At 41.6% G+C, this 20487-nt stretch overlaps 1 protein-coding gene and 1 non-coding gene across 2 annotated transcripts in view; one reads left to right on the top strand and one right to left on the bottom strand.

Moving 5' to 3' along the window:
- The window catches only part of RAD54L2 (RAD54 like 2), a 93799-nt gene that overhangs the window by 39297 nt on the left and 34015 nt on the right, over positions 1 to 20487 (top strand). The window contains exon 2 of the mRNA XM_037736699.1: positions 2719 to 2911. Within this exon, the coding sequence (XP_037592627.1) occupies positions 2773 to 2911 (139 nt within the window). The 5' untranslated portion in view covers positions 2719 to 2772. The remainder of the gene's footprint in view (positions 1 to 2718; positions 2912 to 20487) is intronic.
- Positions 11057 to 11182, bottom strand: LOC119470517. The gene has a single exon (XR_005199424.1). It is a non-coding gene; the product is annotated as a U6atac minor spliceosomal RNA (small nuclear RNA).

Genomic DNA, 20487 nt, shown 5'->3' with positions numbered 1-20487 from the left:
TGGGATTACAGGCACACGCCACCATGCCCAGCTAATTTTTTGTAGTTTTATTAGAGACGGGGTTTCACCGTGTTGACCAGGATGGTCTCGATCTCTTGACCTCGTGATCCACCCGCCTCGGCCTCCCAAAGTGCTGGGATTACAGGCTTGAGCCACCGCGCCTGGCCTATGCCTGGCTAATTTTTGTATTTTTAGTAGAGACAGGGTTTCACCATGTTGGCCAGGCTGGTCTCGAACTCCTGACCTCAGGTGATCCACCCCCCCCTTGGCCTCCCAAAGTGCTGGGATTACAGGCATGAGCCACCACATCCGGCCACACACACTCTTGATTCCTGTTATTTCTAACTCTGAACAGTCCTAAGTTCTAGTTTTCTAAAACTCTAAATAATCTAATTTGCTTTCCTTTTTTTCTTTTCTTTTCTGTTCTCTTCAGGAGAAGATGGATGATGTTATGTTTCAAATTATCTGAAGCTTAATAAGAGATTGCAGTTCTGCAGTATATTTTATGTTAAATAATTAGAGACTTGTATCTCAGTTTTTATTTTGGGAGATAGGAATTTGAGGATGGTCTGATTGTTGATGTATTTATCTGCAGCAGTTTGTCTTATAAAAGATTATTTACCTCTTCTGTGATTTTACTATGAAAATTGGAGGCTGGGCACAGTGGCTCATGCCTGTAATTCCAGCACTTTGGGAGGCCGAGGCGGGAGGATCACCTGAGGTCAGGAGTTTGAGACCAGCCTGGCCAACATGGTGAAACCCTGTCTCTACTAAAAATATAAAAATTAGCTGAGTGTGGTGACGCATACCTATAACAGCTGCTCGGGAGGCTGAGGTAGGAGAATCATTTGAACCCTGGAGGTGGAGGTTGCAGTGAGCTGAGATCGCACCACTGCGTGCCAGCCTGGGTGACAGAGTGAGATTGTATCTCAAAAAAAGAAAAAAGAGAAAAGAAAGAAAATTTGAAATATACAGAAAAATTGGTCAGTGAATTCACAAGTTAACATTTTGCTGTACGTAGTTTATCGCTGAGCTACCCAACTAGCCATCTCTTTACTATAATTTTATTTTATTTTACCCTCAAGAAGAAATGGCCTTTATAGCTAATAGTAAAGTGATAAGAGAGACAGACAGACATGCACAGTGCCTGACACATGGTAGACATAGTATGGCAGGTTGGCAAATGAAGGACTGCATGTCAATGAATGAATAACTTGAGTAAAACATACTTCTAGCTCCTGAGTACTCCCAGCCATTCCTGCTCTGCCGCTGGTGCTCACTCTACCTGGAACACACTCCTTCCAGATGTCTGTATGGCTTCCTTCCTTTTGGTTTCTGCTCAGCGAGAATTTCACTGACCTCCCTGTATAAATTAGCAGCTCCTCCTGGCACACACCAGCCGTGAGCACTCCTTGCATGCTTTGTTCTGCTTCCACTTCCTGCTATGTCCCCAAACCCTAGACTAGCACCTGGGATTATATACAGCTGCTCCTTCATGTACAATGGGGTTACATCCTGATAAATGCATTGTAAGTTGAAAATATTGTAAGTTGAAAGTCTGTTTAATGCACATAACCTACTCAACATCATAGCTTGGCCTAGACTACCTTAAAGGTACTCAGAACACTTAACACTGTCTTAGCCAGGCATGGTTATATGTGCCTGTCTTTCTAGCTACTCAGGAGGTTTTAGGCCGAAGGATTGCTTGAACCCAGGAATTTGAGGCTGCAGTGAGCTATGATTGTGCTACTGCATTCCACTCACACTCCAGCCTGGCCAACAGAGCTGGACCTTGTCTAAAAATAAATAAATAAAATAAAGAACACTTACATTGTCCACAGTCAAAATCATCTGGCAGCGCAGTAAACTGCACACTTCATGGTAGCATGGCAGGCTGGGAACCTCAGCTCGTTGCCACTGCTCAGCATTGCCAGAGAGTATAGTTCTGTATGTCACTAGCCTGGGAAACATTTAAAATTTGAAGTACAGTTTCTACTGAATTGTGTGTCATTTTCGCACAATTGTAAGTTAAACCATTGCAGGTTGGGGACTCTCTGCATACATATATGTTTATGTGTATAGATAGATATAGAGAGCTGTTGCTCAGGAAACAGTTGATACAGGAAGGAATAAACAAATGGGAATTTCAAGGTTTATAGTTTTACTGTTATTGTTAGTTTAAGGTATTTTCTTGTCAAAATAGCCAAGAGATGTTTGAGCTACACAGAGTCACGAAAACTTCTTTCAGGGCCAGTATACTCATAGGGAAGATTGTGATTTGGGTATGGTTAGCTTGCCTTGCTTAGAGAAGTTCCAGGGAATTCATGTTCAGCATTTTTTTTTCTTTGTTTTTCTTTTGGAGTCAGAGTCTCACTTCATTGCTCAGGCTGCAGTGCAGTGGCGCCATCTTGACTTACTGCAACCTCTACCTCCCCCATTTAAGCAATTCGCATGCTGCAGCCACCTGAGTAGCTGGGATTACAGGTGTGTGTGCCACCATGCGTTGCTAACTTGTATTTTTAGAAGAGACGAGGTTTCACCATGTTGGCCAGGCTGGTCTCAAACTCCTGACCTCAGGTGATCCACCTGTGTTGGCCTCCCAAAGTGCTGGGATTACAGTGATGAGCCACTGTGCCCAGCCAGCATTTTTTTCTTTGAAAGACTTGTGCTCCTAAGCAAAACCCTTGGTGATTCTAATGCCTCTTGTCCTCCTCCTAGCACCCCTGCAGTGGACCATGAGTCGGTAATGCCCACTGAGGACCTCTGGGAGCCATGTCAGACGAATCTGCCTCAGGGAGCGATCCAGACCTGGACCCGGACGTGGAGCTGGAGGATGCGGAAGAGGAGGAGGAGGAGGAGGAGGTGGCAGTGGAGGAGTGTGACAGGGATGATGAAGAAGACCTGCTGGATGGTAAGTGAGCTCTATTGAGTGACAGAGATTGCCTTATATTTTCCTTCAATGGAATTTTTGCTGGGAGAGCTTGGTGTTTCCTGTTGGATTTCTTAGGCCATCCATAGTAAGAAGACATAGACTAGGAACTGAGTTGCAATGAACTTAGATATTCGTTCCTAGGAAATGGATTATTGTTCCTCCACATAAGCTTTGTTTTATTGCTGGAAGAACCTTTAGCCGTTAGCTCGTTTTTGACGGATGTATGGACTCAGGTCCAGAGATTACAGAATGTTGCATACTTGCCCGGGTCATGAAGGAGTCAGTGTCAGAGTCCCTGTGGTAAGACTTTGCAGTCAGGAGGCCATGGGCTCTTCAGGTAGACATGAGGGTAACTGTGAGTGGTCTGTAAGTTTTCTGAAATTATACGTTATAGTTCTTCGTGTAGGTATGTGAGGGAATTGTCTGGGCAGAGATTCCCAGACAGGTTCACAATTTCAGAAAGCTCACTGCATTTCCTGCAGTGCTGCTCTACCTCTTGGCCATTCCAGTGACCATAAACTGCTCCTACTGGGAGGGCACCACATCACCATAACTGGTAGGCCCCCTTTTGATGCCTTCTATTTGGTTTGCTCAGCTCACTCCTCTTTTTCCCTCAGCTCCTTGAAAGGCATTGGACTTTTTCTTTTAATGTTCATTCTAATGTTAGGACATTTGGCCAGCTACAGGGCTTCTCAATTAATTCCAGCCTTTTACGGCATAGGATTTAGTTGTTTGTAAGCTTCCTACTGACTGAGGAATAGGGTTTTTGTCTGTTCATAGCTGACCCCCTAGTGGAACTGAACGTTGCATTAGATCATCTAATTACTTGAATCTGAAGGAACGTAGGAAAATGTACTCCTACCATTCTCCAGATTCCAGGAGGATGAGCACTGATCCTCTGTCTTTGCTGATGTTTCCTATCTTCATTTCTCATTCATCCTAACAGCTGTCATATGGCTTGGGAGTCCCTTTGCCCTCCTTTATACTGTCCAGAAATCTCTGCTCCATTTCTGCAGGGAAATGACCATTTACTTTTATCCCCTTTAATAGCGTTTGCTGTCCATTGCTAGCTTCTTCAGTTGGAGTCTCATTTCTAGAAAGTAGAATGAATAGAAATAATGGAAGACAGTAATGTTTACTTGGCTCTTACTGTTCCTGCAATGATGTTAGAGTCCCTAGGTGTCAGCATCACTTTTTGCTTTTCATCATTTGGGTTCTCATAATTTTATTTACAGATACCCCTAGTACTCCCATCAGGTTTAGATTGGATTTTAGATGCTTCTGGTGAGTATAATGGATATATACACACTATCTTCCCTGTTGGCTTCTTGGTATTCTCTTTTCCTTGTAAAATTCTTAATTATTCAAAAATTATATGGTAGGCTTCTGTGGACTTTATTATTTATTTAGAAATGACAATAATTTAATTATGATTTGTCTCAGAATAGTGTAGCTATGCAATTGGTTTTTAAAAATATTACTCCTGTGACAGATTAAATTTGGGTTTTTAAAAACAGTATTTACGCAATTATCACATTAATACTTTTTTTTTTTTTTTTTTTTTTTTGAGACAGAGTTTCGCTCTTGTTATCCAGGCTGGAGTGCAATGGCGCGATCTCGGCTCACCGCAACCTCCGCCTCCCGGGTTCAGGCAATTCTCCTGCCCCAGCCTCCTGAGTAGCTGGGATTACAGGCACGCACCACCATGCCCAGCTAATTTTTTGTATTTTTAGTAGAGACGGGGTTTCACCATGTTGACCAGGATGGTCTTGATCTCTTGACCTCGTGATCCACCCGCCTCAGCCTCCCACAGTGCTGGGATTACAGGCTTGAGCCACTGCGCCTGGCCCACATTAATACTTTTTAAAAATTTTGAAATGACTTATTTTTTATTGAAGTTCAGAGTGATAAACAAACATTCCATTAGGCACTATGTCCTGCTGTGCTCTGTTAGGTTAACTGACTTTTTGGAATTTGACTCAAGGACCAGTTTTTATATTTCACTACAGTGTTAAGAGCCACAAAAGTACTTGTGGTGACTTTGACCCTATTTTACCTCTTAAAGCTTTTCTTTTCCTCTCATGTTGAGCAGTCTATGCAATTTTCCTGAAAAATCCCAGATCTGCCTCTTTCTTTAGTCTTGTCCTTGCTGCCATCCCATAGTCATGGGCAAAGCAGCCAGCTATTTTACCATTAAGAATGGCAATGAAGGCTGCGTGCGGTGGCTCACACCTGTAATTCCAGCCCTTTGGGAGGCTGAGGTGGGCAGATCACCTGAGGTCGGGAGTTCGAGACCAGCCTGACCAACATGGAGAAACTCTATCCCTACTAAAAATACAAAATTAGCCAGGTGTGGTGGCATATGCCTGTAATCCCAGCTACTCGGGAGGCTGAGGCAGGAGAATCTCTTGAACCTGAGAGGCGGAGGTTGTGGTGAGCCTAGATCACACCATTGCACCCCAGCCTAGGCAACAAGAGCAAACTCCGTCTCAAAACAAAAGAAAATGAACAAACAAAAAAAATAGCAATGAATAATCTAGTCTTGGTATAGTGTGATGTGGCCCTTTTGTTTTCTTAGAGCAGTGGTTCTCAACCTGGTATGATTTTGCTTCTTAGGGGACAGTTTATAATGTGTGAAGACATTGGTTGTCAGGGTTCTTGGGGGTAGGGTGAGGATGCTACTGTCATCTAGTGGAAAGAGGCTGAGGATGCAACCAAGCACCCTACAATGCATAGAACAGCCCCCAGCCCACCCTAGCAATTATCTGGCCCCAATGTCAATAGTACTGAGATCTGAAAAACCATTTCACAAAGGAAACTTGCTTCAGTCCTTTCTATTTGAAGTTTCATCTCTGTTGGATAACCATAGCTTACTTTTATATGGTTTGTCATAGTTTACACAAGCATGTGAACAATCTTATTCTTTTCACAAACTGTCTTTTGGCTGTGGTGTATTTTGTTTGTTTTCGTTGTAATTTCTACTTTAAAATTTTCTATTTCTTTTGGGTTTATTTTGCCTTTCAGATTTCTCAAGAATGTGCATAGCCCATTAATTGTCAGATGTTTTTCTATGTAAGCATTTAAAGCTTTCTTTCAAACTTCTTAAGAATGTGTATAGCTCATTAATTTTTAGATTTTTTTTCTATGTAAGCATATAAAGGTATAATTTTCCCTATAAGCTTCAGCTCCATTCCCCCACAAGCATTTTGACACACTTTATCATACTTGTCTTTCTTTTTTTTTTTTTTTTCTTGCTTTGTCACCCAGGCTGGAGTGCAGTGGTACGATCTCGACTCATTGCAACCTCTGCCTCCCAAGTTCAAGCAATTCTCCCACCTCAGCCTCCTGAGTAGTAGCTGGGATTACAGGCATGTACCACCATGCCTGGTTAATTTTTTGTATTTAATAGAGACAGGGTTTTACCTTGTTGGCCAGGCTGGTCTCAAACTCCCAATCTCAGGTGATCCACCCGCCTCGGCCTCCCAAAGCGCTAGGATTACAGGCCTGAGCCACCACACCCGGCCTAATTGTTCCTTTCTTTTCACCCATCAGGAAGCAACATTACAGCATGGTCCCAGATAGATACATATTTTCTTAGAATTTTCTATGACCCTATGGAAAAAGTTTGGTTTATTTTGTTTGTATGTATGTATGTATGTATGTATGTATGTATGTATGTATTTATTTTGAGATGGAGTCTCACTCTGTCACCTGTTGCCAGGCTGGAGTGCAGTGGTGAAATCTTGGCTCACTGCAACCTCTACCTCCCGCGTTCAAGCAATTCTCCTGCGTCAAGCCTTCCAAGTAGCTGGGACTGGAGGCGTGCGCCACCACGCCTAGCTAATTTTTGTATTTTTAGTAGAGATGGGGTTTCACCATGTTGGTCAGAATTGTCTCGATCTCTTCACCTCGTGATCTGCCTGCTTCAGCCTCCCAGAGTGCTGGAATTACAGGCGTGTGTCACCGTGTCTGGCCTGTATGTATGTATTTATTTATTTTGAGACGGAGTCTTGCTGTGTGGCCCAGTCTGGAGTGCAATGGTTCAGTCTTGGCTCACTGCAACCTCCACCTCCCGGGTTCACTATTCTCTGGCCTCATCCTCTCAAGTAGCTGGGATTACAGGTGCCTGCCATCACACCTGGCTAATTTTTGTGTTTTTAGTGGAGACGGGGTTTCATCATGTTGGCCAGGCTGGTCTCAAACTCCTGACCTCAGGTGATGCTTCCACTTCAGCCTCCCAGAGTGCTGGGATTACAGGCATGAGCCATCGCACCTGGTCTATTGTTTTATGTATTATTATTAAAAAAAATTTTTTTTTGAGACAGAGTCTAGCTTTGTCACACAGGCTGGAGTGCAGTGGCGCAATCTCAGCTTATTGCAACCTCCACCTCCAAGGTTCAGAATATTCTCCTGCCTCAGCCTCTTGAGTAGCTGTGATTACAGGTGCCCACCACCGCACCTGGCAAATATATATATATATATATATATATATTTTTTTTTTTTTTTTTTTTTTTTTTTGAGACTGAGTTTTGCTCTTGTTGCCCAGGCTAGAGTGCAATGGCCCACTCTCAGCTCACCACAACCTCTGCCTCCCAGGTGCAAGTGATTGTCTTGCCTCAGCCTCCCGAGTAGCTGGGATTACAGGCATGTGCCACCACACCTGGCTAATTTTGTATTTTTAGTAGAGATGGGGTTTCTTTATGTTGGTCAGGCTGGTCTCGAACTCCCAACCTCAAGTGATCCACCCGCCTTGGCCTCCCAAGGCATTGGGATTACAGGCATAAGCCACCTCACTCAGCCAGTAATATTTGTACTTCTAGTAGAGACAGGGTTTTACCAAGTTGGCCAGGCTGGTCTCAAACTCCTGATCTCAAGTGATCTGCCTGCCTTGCCCTCCCAAGTGCTGGGATTACAGGTGTGAGCCATCGAGCCCAGCCTGTTTTATTTTTTAAATGGCCAGTCAGAAAAGGCTTTTCCTGTCTTCTCTGACCAGAGTTTACTCTCCAGCCTTTTGCATTCACAGGGTTAACATTTAGTATTTCAACATGAGATGGTTCAGAAGACTCATTACATGCATTAATTTATTATTTTGCCAAGGCATGGCTTTACATGATGCTTACTTTCTCCCTTCTCTTAGACTGGGGTGTGGGAACTGGTAATTTGGCCTTGCCTTCCACAGCATATGCTCTTCAACCTACCCTGTTCTCTGCTCCCAGATCAGAAGTTCTTATCATCATTAAGGTTCTGAAGGGATAATTTAAAATTTCCAGTTATACTTGAGTGCATTTTGTATAGGAAATTATGAGCTATAGCAATATTATTATTTTTTTTGAGACAGTCTCGTACTGTCATCCAGGCTGGAGTACAATAGTATGATCTCAGCTCACTGCAACCTCTGCCTCCTGGATTCACATGATTCTCCTGCCTCAGCCTCTGGAGTAGCTGGGATTACAGGCCCACAGCACCACACCTGGCTAAATTTTTTGTATTTTTAGTAGAGATAGGATTTCACTATGTTGGCCAGACTGGTCTCAAACTCCTGACCCTGTGATCCGCCCACCTTGGCCTCCCAAAGTGCTGGGAATAGGGCATGAGCCACTGTGCCTGGCTGGCCGTAATATTCTTTAATTTGGGATTTTGTAAAGGTTTCTTAATTCTTCCTTGCCTCTTGTGTTTTCCCAGCATGATGTCTGCTGTGACATCCGATGCTCTGCTTGTGAAACCCCAGTCTTTGTTCAGTCCTTTTTTCTCAACTACCAAATCCTTCTGGGTTTGTGTGTGTGTGGTTCAAAGTGTTCATCAGTAGAATGGAATAGTAAACCGAGTTCCGTTGATTCCGCCCCCAACACCACAGGTTACTAGCACGCTTTTGTTTGTTGGTAGGATCAATTTTATTGTCTTTTTCTCTCTTAGGGTAACAGACATAATAGTAACAAATTTGAGAGGATTATCGCTTTAGTTTGTACGCCCAAGCCTTCTCTCAAATAAAAGAAGCAGAATGAGCTATTGTTGTTCTTTTTGCCCTTTCCTTCTTTAAAGGAACAGTAGTTTTCTCTCCTAGTTTCTTCTCACTTGACATGGCCACCTCTACATGGGGGCTTAGAGGAGTTTGTGTGTTATCGAAAGATTTGTATACTATTTCATACCTCCATCACCATTTAAAATGGATTTTGGGGAGGGACAATGGTGATTCTGCACTACATCATGAGGCTTTACCTGTCTGAGCCCATAGGGAAGGATCGCAATCCCCCAAGGCTGTAAAGAGACTTGTTCTCATTATTATTCATTATTAAAGAATGAATCTTTGGGGCTGGGCATGGTGGCTCATGCCTGTAATCCCGGCACTTTAGGAGGCTGAGGTAGGCGGATCAGTTGAGGTCAGGAGTTTGAGACCAGCCCAGCCAACATGGTGAAACCCCATCTCTACTAAAAATATTAAAATTAGCTGGGCATCGTGGCAGGTGCCTATAATCCAGCTACTCAGGAGCCTGAGGCAGGAGAATCACTTGAACCCAGGAGGCAGAGGTTGCAGTAAGCCAAGATTGAACCACTGCACTCCAGCCTGGGCAACAAGAGCGAGACTCCATCTCAAAAAGAAAAATAAAAGAATGACTGTTCCTTAATAATCCCTTTTGGGATATAAAGATTCGGTGGTTCACGCCTGTAATCCTAGCACTTTGGGAGGCTGAGGTGGGTGGATTACCTGAGGTCAGGAGTTCAAGACTAGCCTGACCAACATGGTGAAACCCTGTCTCTATTTAAAAGAAAAGAAAGATTCCTTTTGCTTCTCCAACTGTTAGCTCTCAGGCTCTCTGGAGATGTTAGGAGAGAGCTTTCTGGATCTCCGTGAGAGAGACTGTCAAGTGGAGCCCCTAAGAAGGGAAGGAAGCCCAGCACTGATTGAAATGACCCTTATATCAGCTCTAGATCCAGCACATTAGGCAACTGCAGCGTCTGGAACCATTTTACTCCTTCTAGTGCATAATGGCAGGCGGAGGAATCACTGGCCCTTTAGTGATTCTGAAGTTTCCAAGAATAATATGCTTAAGTCTTTTTTTATTTTTTGAGATGAAGTCTTGCTCTGTTGCCAGGCTGGAGCGCAGTGGTGCGATCTCAACTCACTGCGACCTCTGCCTCCCAGGTTCAAGCGATTCTCCTGCCTCAGCTTCCCAAGTAGCTGGGATTATAGACGCCTGCCACAACACCTGGCTAATTTTTGTATTTTTAGTAGACATAGGGTTTTACTGTTTTGGCCAGGCTGGTCTTGACCTCCTGACCTCATGACCCACCCACTTCGGCCTCCCAAAGTGCTGGGATTATAGGCGTGAGCCACCACACCTGGCCCATGCTTAAGTCTTTAATTCTGTTTTTATTTTTTCCGTGTTTTGGTCACTCATACTTTGGGAAGTAAGCAAGAACATGTCTTATCACCTCTGTTCTCCTATTCAGATACATAGCCCATTCCTTTAATAGTTTTTTTTTTTTTTTTTTTTTAGAGAGATGAGAGACCCTTGGAGGAAAAATTGTAAGAGGAATTCTTGAGTGGTCAACCTATTGTCACTTGAGTCCTTTGGCAGTACCAGAAGGAAGGGTTCAGATGGGTCAACAGGGGCCAAGGATTGCCTGTTGCCTTTTTTTTTTATTTTAAATTTTTGTGAGTATATAATTTTGTATTTTTAATGGAGATGGGGTTTCTCCATGTTGGTCAGGCTAGTCTTGAACTCCCGACCTCAGGTGATCTGCCCGCCTCGGCCTCCCAAAGTGCTGGATTTACAGGTGTGAGCCACTGGGCCTGGCCCAATTATATTCTTTTAGTTATAAAAACTATGGTTGGAGACCAGGTGTGATCGCCCAAGCCTGTAATTCCAGTACTTTGGGAGGCTGAGGCAGGCAGATAATGAGTTCAAGAGATCGAGACCATCCTGGCCCACATGGTGAAACTAAAAATGCAAAAATTAGCTGGGCCTGGTGGTGTGTGCTTGTAGTCTCAACTTCTCAGGAAGCTGAGACAGGAGAATCGCTTGAACCCAGGAAGCAGAGGTTGCAGTGAGCCCAGGCTGGACCACTGCACTCCAACCTGGGCGACAGAGCAAGACTCCATTTCAAAACAAACAAACAAACAAAAAAACACTATAGTTGGATGCCTCAAAGTAGGTGGCTATGCCTTAAACAGTATGTGTATTGTCAGGCAGAAGGCCTCTTCCATCATTGTCAAGGGGAGTGTTAACCTTCTCTCCTTTCATACAACACTCTTGTATGAGCTGCAGCCATTTTCAAGTAGTACCTAGCTCTCTTTATGTTCTCTGATCCCTGGGCAGTAGAGTTTATTTTCCTTAATTTGTGGTGACGGCTATGTGTAAGATCGCTTCTGGAATTCTGGGAGATGGAAGGAATGGGGGAAATAAACTAAATATGTGATTCAGCATTTATGTTTGGCATAAGGATTTTGGTTAAAGAGAGATAAAATTAGTAGATCTTTTCTCATAGCTGACGGAATAATGAAGTTGGGTGATTGGAGAAAGTAGGGGAGTAGTTTTAAGAATCAGCTCAAGGCCAGGAGAGGTGTATCATGCCTGTAATCTCAGCAGTTTGGGAGGACGAGGCGGGTGGATCACCTGAGGTCAGAAGCTTGAGACCAGCGTGGCCGACATGGTGGAACCCCATCTCTACTAAAAACACAAAAATAAGCTGGGCATGGTGGGCGCCTATAATCTCAGCTACTTGGGAGGCTGACACAGGATAATCACTTGAACCCAGGAGGCAGAGGTTGCAGTGAGCTGAGATTGCACCACTGCACTCCAGCCTGGGCGACGGAGCAAGACTCTGTCTCAAAACAAAACCAAAAAGAAAAAAAAATCAGCTCAAATTTCTGAAGCAATGATGTTAGGTTTGGATATGTGAGATAGAAAACAGTGTTTTACATGTTTGTAAGTGTTCTTTGTTGTGTTCTAGATATATTAACCCTTTGTTACTTACAAGGTTAGTAATAGCTAGTTTGTGGCTTATCTTTTAACTTTGTTGATGATGTTCTTTGTTGTAAAAAAAAAAAAAAAAAAAAAACAAAAAACACCCTGTAATTTTGTTGTAGTTAGTTTAAGCAGTCTTTTCCATTGTTTCATAGTCATTTATTTCATGAGTGAAAAAGTAAGAGGACATAGGAGAGGCTTACTTTAAAGATGGGAATATAGTTTTCATCAGTGTCTTCAGTTTTAATTTGGATTTTAAAATTTTGGACTTCTTGACATTTTTCTTGATATTACTCTTGATAAGATTTTAGTAGAACCAGGCATGTACTTCTATATGTTTTCATAACTCTGTATTATTTAGAAATTAAAGTAGAATCCTTTAAGTTATCAGACAGTCTTTCTTCTTTTACCTCTAGCTGAGAAATTCCCACTTTGTGGCTGGTTTGCTGAGAACATGGTAATTCTTGCCTGTGATTACAGCAGTGGCCAAAAATCATCATGATGCTAAGCAGAGTCAAAATTAATTCTGACTTCAGTACAGGGATAGAATTTAAGATGGTTAAAAAGGCATGTAGTTTTGTTTAAGAATGATTGTTTCATTACTATTTTTTTTTTAGCCTTAATTCTGTTAAAGCAATGATTTGCAACTGAGGGTGATTTTTGCCCTCAAGGGGACATTTGACAGTCTAAAGATATTTTTGGTTGTCACAGTCAGGATAGTGCTACTGGAATCTAGTGGATTCCAGTGGAAAGAGGTCAGGGATGCTGCTAAACATCCTACAGCACACAAGACAGCTTCTGCCACCACAGTATTATCTAATCCCAAATGTTAGTAGTGCTGAGGTTGAGAAACCCCGTGTAGCCTTGCTATCTTTTAAAAATGGTTTGTAGTTGGGAGAGCTGAGTGGGCCATTTCTTCATGTTTTGTTTGTTTGTTTCTTTTTTTTTCTCTAGAAAAAAATTATCCTGTCATGTCACCCTCCCAAGTAGCTAGGACTACAGGCACGCTCCACCATGCCCAGCTAGTTTTTTTAAAAAAATTTTTGTGTGGGAGTGTAAATTAGTTCAACCATTGTGGAAGACAGTGTGGTGATTCCTCAAGGACCTAGAAACAGAAATTCCATTTGACCCAGCAGTCCTGTTACTGGGTATATATACAAAGGATTATAAATCATTCTGCTCTAAGGACACATGTACATGAATATTCACTGCAGCACTGTTTACAATAGCAAAGTCCTGGAACCAACCCAAATGCCCATCGGTGATAGACTGGACAGGGAAAATGTGGCAGATGTACATCATGGAATACTATACAGCCATAAAAAATGATGAGTTTGTGTCCTTTTAGGGACATGGATGAACCTGGAAACCATCATTCTCAGCAAACTGACACAAGACCAGAAAATCAAACACCGCATGTTCTCACTCATAGGTGGGTGTTGAACAATAACACATGTACACAGGGAGGGAAGAATCATACACTGGGGTCTGTCGGCGGGAAATAGGAGAGGGACAGCGGAGGGTGGGGAGTTGGGGAGAGATAGCATGGGGAGAAATGCCAGATATAGGTGATGGGAAGGAAGGCAGCAAATCACACTGCCATGTGTGTACCCATGCAACAATCTTGCATGTTCTTCATATGTACCCCCAAACCTAAAATGCAATTTAAAAAAAAGATGAGGAAAAAAAAGATGGAAAATGGATATAGAAAGTTGGAAAAAGGAAGTGAATAGGAAAATTATAAGAGGTTATAAAAGATTTATGGAAATCTTGTGTGGTCAAAACTGATTGAGATTGGATGGATCTGTTTAAAAGGTTTTATTAGCATTAATAGTAATACAGTGATGCAACTGATTTTCTCTCTTGAATAAGATTTCATGTAGTATTAGTAAGAAATAGTAAAATTTTTTTCTCAATTAAAAAAATTTTTTTTTTTTTAAGATATGGGCTTTTGCTATGTTCCTCGGTCTGGTCTTGAACTCCTGACCTCAAGCGATACTCCTGCCTCAACCTCCCAAAGTGCTGGGATTACAGGCATGAGCCACCACACCTGACTTAAGTTGTTTCTTGAGCAGTCAGAATGATCTTGGTCCCCTTCGTCTCAGATCTCAGTCTCTCTTTCTTTCTTTTTTTTTTTTTTTTTTGAGACAAGATCTTGCTCTGTTGCCCAAGTTGGAGTGCAGTGGTCCAATTATAGCTCACTGCAACCTTGAATTCCTTGGCTTAAGTGAATCTCCCATGTTGGCCTTCTGGTAGCTGGAACTATAGGCATGTGCCACCATATCTGGCTAATTTTTTAAATTTTAGTAGAGACAAGGTATCACTATGTTGCCCAGGCTGGTCTTGAACTCCTGGGCTCAAGCAATCTTCCTCTCTTGGTCCTTCCAAAGTTCTGGGATTACAGGTGGGAGCTACTGACGCCTGGCCTCTAATCTCATTTTTAAATATGTATATAATTTAGAATCCCCTAATTGTCTTCAATGTTAATGCCGTGATGATTTTTTTCTTCTCAGGGTATAACTGTGATGAGGATTTTTTTTTTTTTCCCCTCAAATTGGCTTCATGACTCTTTTGAAGGTGTATCACATTTTGGTTTACATGAATTTTTAGTTAATTGATTAATTTTTATTTTATTTTATTTTATTGTTTGAGATGGAGTTTTGCTCTTGTTGCCCAGGCTGGAGTGCAATGGTGCAATCTTGGCTCACTGCAACCTCTGCCGCTTGGGTTCAAGCGATTCTCTTGTCTCAGCCTCCCGAATAGCTGGGATTACAGGCGCCCACCACGCCTGGCTAATTTTTTGTGTTTTTAGTAGAGATGGGATTTTACCATATTACCCAGGCTGATCTTGAACTCCTCACCTCAGGTGATCCACCTGCCTCAGCCTCCCAAAGTGCTGGGATTACAGGTGTGAGCCATTGTGTTCAGCTGAGTTTTTAATTTATTCAGGCCTCTTGGAAAATATATTGGCTTTGTATGACATGAAGAATTAGGGAAAGTGTGGTCAACAGAGAATATCAACATGTAGAATTAGGGAAAGTGTGGTCCACAGAGAATATCAACATGTGATTGTGGATGATAAGGAAACATATTAAATAAGATCTAATATACCTCTGATATACCTCAGATCTGATATATAAAAACATCAGTGGATGTTTTTATTCATACATATTTTACTGTAGTGGCAAATTTTTAAAACTAAGCTCATTTAAAATTATTTTTTGAATGTCTGTTATGTGAAAAGCTTTTTTTTTTTTTTTTTTTTTTTTTTTTTTTTTTTTTTTTTTTTTTGAGATGCAGTGGCATGATCTCAACTCACTGCAACCTCCGCCTCCCACTTTCAAGCAATTCTGTGCCTCAGCCTCCTGAGTAGCTGGGATTACAGGTGCCAGGGATTACAGGTGCCAGCCACCATACCTAGCTAATTTTTCTATTTTCAATAGAGATAAGATTTCACCATCTTGGCAGGCTGGTCTTGAACTCCTGACCTTGTGATCCACCCTCCTCAGCCTCCCAAAGTGCTGGGATTACAGGCGTGAGCCACCACACCTGGCCGTGACAGGCGTTTATTTTTATTTTTGTTTTTGCTCGTGACAGGCATTTTTGTCAGGCATTAGAGATACAGTGGTGAATGAGATGGACATAATCCCTACCTTCAAGGAGCTACATTCTAGAAGGGGAGACAGATGACAAGTGTTTGATCAAAGTACTAAAATTGATAAGCTCTTTGTAAGAACCATGTAGACAATAAAGGATTGAGCCCCAGCAGTAGGGAGAAAGGGCCTACTTCAGCTAGAATGATCAGGAGTCTTCTGAGGAGGCAGCATTTGTACTTGTCTTTTCAAAAAAGTCAGCTTTTGGTTTTGGTTTTGTTCTTTTTTTAAACTTATGTCTGTTTTATAAAGAATATTATAATATTTTTGTTCTTAACATTATTTTTCATTTCTCGATTTTATTAATCTTCTTTTTGTTTTCTTCCTATTACTATTTTGGGGTTTAATTTCCTGTTCTTTCTCTAATTCTTTCTTTTTTAAAGAAAGCTTTTTTATTGATACATAATAGATGTATATATTTGGGAGGCACACCTGATAATTATACCTGATACGTAATTCAATACATTCATGTAATGGTTTTTTTTAATTTTTTTTTTTTTTTAAAAAGACAGGGTTTCACCATGTTGGTCAATCTGGTCTTGAACTCCCAACCTCAGGTGATCCGCCCACCTTGGCCTCCAAAGTGCTTCGATTACAGGCATGAGCTACCACGCCCGGCCACATTCGTGTAATTTTTAAAGATCAAATCAGTGTAATTGGGATATCCATAACCTTCAATATTTGTCTTTATGCTAGAAACATTTAAATTATTCCCTTCTAGCTATTTTGAAATATACAATAGAGTATTATAAAGTATAATCATCCTACTGATCTATCAGGCTCATGCCTGTAAATCCCAGCACTTTGAGAAGCTGAAGCGGGCAGATCACCTGAGGTCGGGAGTTGGAGGACAGCCTGACCAACATGGTGAAACCCCATCTCTACTAAAAATACAAAATTAGCCCAGTGTGGTGGTGCATGCCCGTAATCCCAGCTACTCGAGAGGCTGAGGCAGGAGAATCACTTGAACTGGGAGGCGGAGGTTGTGGTGAGCCGAGATTGCGCCATTGCACTCCAGCCTGGGCAACGAGAGCGAAACTCTGCCTCAAAACAAACAATCCACCCCAAAATCCCTACTAGATCTTATTTCTTCTAATTATACTGTATATTTATACCCATTAATCACCCTCTTTTCATCCTCCTCTCTCCCCTACCCTTCTGGCATCTGGTATCTCTAATTTCTTGAGAAGAAAATTGATATCATAGATTTTTACCTTTTATTCTTTTTATACATGTTCATTTAAGGCTATTTCCCTCTAAGCATAACTTTAGCAATATCATAAGTTTTTTTAAAAAAATCAGCATTATTGTGTAATTTAAATGCAATAAAATTCACATATTTCACATGTACATGACTATTGGTTGTTGTATACACCCAGGTAATCACCACCCTAATCAAGGTAAAGAAAATATCCACTGTTGGCCAGGTGCAATGGCTCATGCCTGTAATCCCAGCACTTTGGGAGGCTGAGGTGGTTGGATCACCTGAGGTCAGGAGTTTGAGACCAGCCTGGCCAACAAGGTGAAACCCCGTCTCTACTAATAATACAAAAATAGCCGGGCATAGTGGTGGGCACCTGTAATCCCAGCCACTCAGGAACCTGAGGCAGGAGAATCGCTTGAACCTGGGAGTTGGAGGTTGCAGTGAGTGGAGATCATGCCACTGCACTCCAGCTTGGGTGACAGAGGGAGACTTCATCTCAAAAAAAAAAAAGGCCAGGCGCCGTGGCGCACACCTGTAATCCCAGCACTTTGGGAGACCAAGGCGGGTGGATCACAAGATCAAGAGATTGAGACCATCTTTGCCAACATGGTGAAAGCCCATCTCTACTAAAAAATATAAAAATTAACTGGGTGTGGTGGCATGCATCTGTGGTCCCAGCTACTCAGGACGCTGAGCCAAGAGAATCGCTTAAACCTGGAAGGTGGAGGTTGCAGTCAGCCAGGATCACACACTGCACTCCAGCCTGGTGATGGAGCAAGACTCCATCTCAAGAAAGAAAAAAATGAAAAAACATCCATTGTCCCAGAAATTTCTTTTTCTGGGAACTTTAATTTTCTGGGCAATCACTGAACTGATTTCTGTCATTATAGATTAGCTTTGCCTATTCTAGAATTTGATATAAATGAAATTGTACAATACACATTCTTTTGTGTATGGTCTCTTTTGCTCAGCATAATGTCTGTGAGATTCATCTGTGTTGTTACATGTGTTCGTAGTTTGTTTCTTTTTATTGTTGAATAGTATTCCAACTGTAGGACTGTACTGAAACTTGTTTATCCATTCACCTGTTGATGGACATTTGACTCATATGAATAAAGCTGCTCTGAACATTCATCTAGAGATGGTTTGGTATTTTTTCCAAATTATAGATATGTTTTTATTTCTCTTAGATAAAATACCAAGAAGTGAATTGCTGGGTTGTGTAATAGATATGTTTATCTTGATAAGAAACTGTCAAAGTGTTTCCCAAAATGATTATGCCACTCTTAACCCTTGCCAGCAGTGTATGAGAGTTCCAGGTGCCCCACATCTTTGTTAGCAGTTGTGGTATGATCAGTCTTACTAGTTTTAGTCATTCTAGTAAGTGTCATATGTCATCTCATGTTATAAATTTGCATTTTTCTAATGATATTAAACATCTTTTCACATGTTCATTTGCTATTTGTATGTCTCTTTTTGTAAAGTGTTTGTTTCTCTTTATTTGCCCCTTTTTATTGGATTCTGTGTAGTCTTACTGAATTGTAACTTGTAACCCCAGAGCTTTAGGAGGCTGAGGTGGGAGGATTACTTGAGGCTAAGAGTTCAAGATCAGCTTGGGCAACATAGTGAGACCCTGTCTGTACAAAAAATTTAAAAATTAACTAGATGTGCTTGCTTGTAGTTCCTGCTACTCAGGAGAACTACTTGAGCAGGAGTATCACTTGAATCTGAGAGTTTCAGGCTGCTGAGCCATGATCGTGCCTCTACTTCAACTCTCCTGACAGAGCAAGATCTTGTCTCTAAAATATAAATACACACACACACACACACACACACACACACACCACAGTTTAAATATATAATAAATAATGTATATTTAATACATATATGTTTCTAGATATGTAAGTCTTTTGCCAGATATATATTGCTGATATATTTGCTAAGGTTGTGACTTGATTTTCCTTTTTCTATGGGTGTCTTTTCAAGGTAGAAATTTTAAATTTTGATGAAGCACATTTTATCAGAGTTTTTTCTTTGTGATTTGAGCTTTTTGTGTCTTACTTATTAAATCTTTATTATAAAATTTGCCAGATGTGATGGTATGTGCCTGTGGTCCAGTTACTAAGGGGGCTGAGGTGGGAGGATCGATCACTTGAATCCTGGAGGTGGTGGCTACAGTGAGCCATAATTGTGCCACTGTACTCCAGATCGGGTGACAGAGCAAGATCCTGTCTCAAAAAATAAAGAAGGAAAGAGAAACTATACTTAAGAAGTATATCCAAGAATCTGCAGTGGAGAGCCACATCTATACATCAGTTTGAGTTAGACAATAAGATCTTGAAATTTGAGCTGTTGCTGTAATGACTTCGGGGGGTCTTGAGAGAGGGAAGTGTATTTTGCATATGGGAAGAATGTGAGTTACTATGGCCAGAGAGTGGAATATGACAGACTTCTTTCCATAGACGAATACAACAATACCTTCTATCCCACATGCTTTTCTAGAGTTGACCTTGATACTCTCTCCTGTTGAGAGGTGGATTCTAATTTTCCCTGGAACGTGAGTGGGAAAGAAATTCCTGGAGCTACTGTGGGATAATACTGTGGGAAGGTCTGCTAGATATGCCTTTAAGATTTTCAGGAGGGCTGTTGTCTGTTTGAAAGGTCTATGAGGCACTATCTTAAATATTTCTGAGACTATAACAGAAGGCCTCACAGGCCTGCTCTGGATTCAATTTCTGTTTTTCATGTTATTGCAGGCGACAGAGTTGCCAAAGTTTCTGACACAGTGCAATGTGTCTCTTTTGTTTTTTTCTAGCTTCCTATAACACTTTCACCAATAATGCCCTTGATGACCTGCAGGCTTTTTCTACCAGTCTTCTCATGGCCTTTCCAGTTTTCTATTCACCACCTTATCTCAAATGCAATGTCATGGTTTAATTTTTTATTGTGTAGCAGGACCCATGTACCAAATTTGTATTTCAATTACTGCTGTTGTGTCATAAATCACCCCGAAACTTAGTGGCTTAAAACAATATTTATTATTTCTCTTGGCTTCTGAAAGTAAGCACTTTGGAAAGGACCTGGCTGGCAGTCTAACAGCTAGTCTATCTACATTGCTCTTGACTAAATTTTCTGGGCTACGGATCATATTTTTCTGTTTCTTTGCATATCTACTGAATTTTGACTAAATAATGGTCTCTGTGCATTATGGATTGTAGAGACTGCATTCTGCTCCTGTCCTCTGTATTTTTATAAACTAAGAGTGAGATCTTAAGATGTGTTCAGGTTCCTGTGCAGAGTTTTTGACACACAGACATTGTAGGTTGTGATGTGTACATCTAGTTGTATCACATCAGGAGAAATATGGTGATACTTTTGAGTCTGCTGGACTTTTTTTATTTTTTATTTTTTTAATTTTAATTTTAATAGGGTCTTTATTGCCCAGACTAGAATGCAGTGCAGTGGTGTGACCTTGGCTCACTATAGCCTCAACCTCCTGTGCTTAAGCAGTCTTCCCACCTCAGCCTCCTGGGTTGCTGTAGGCCTGCACCAGTATGCTCAGCTAATTTTTATTTTTATTTTTGTAGAGATGGGGGTCTCCCTATGTTGCCCAGACTGGTCTTGAACTCCTGGTGTCAAGTGATCCACCCCAGCCTCCCAGAGTGCTGGCATTACAGGCATGAGCCACCAGGCATGGTCCTACTAATCTTTTTTTTTTTTTTCTTTTGATAA

The sequence above is a fragment of the Cebus imitator genome, unplaced genomic scaffold, assembly GCF_001604975.1.
Source record: "Cebus imitator isolate Cc_AM_T3 unplaced genomic scaffold, Cebus_imitator-1.0 Scaffold0, whole genome shotgun sequence".
NCBI lineage: Eukaryota > Metazoa > Chordata > Mammalia > Primates > Cebidae > Cebus > Cebus imitator.
The sequence above is the reverse complement of the archived record's forward strand: the minus strand, read 5'-3'. Positions and strand labels throughout refer to the sequence as shown.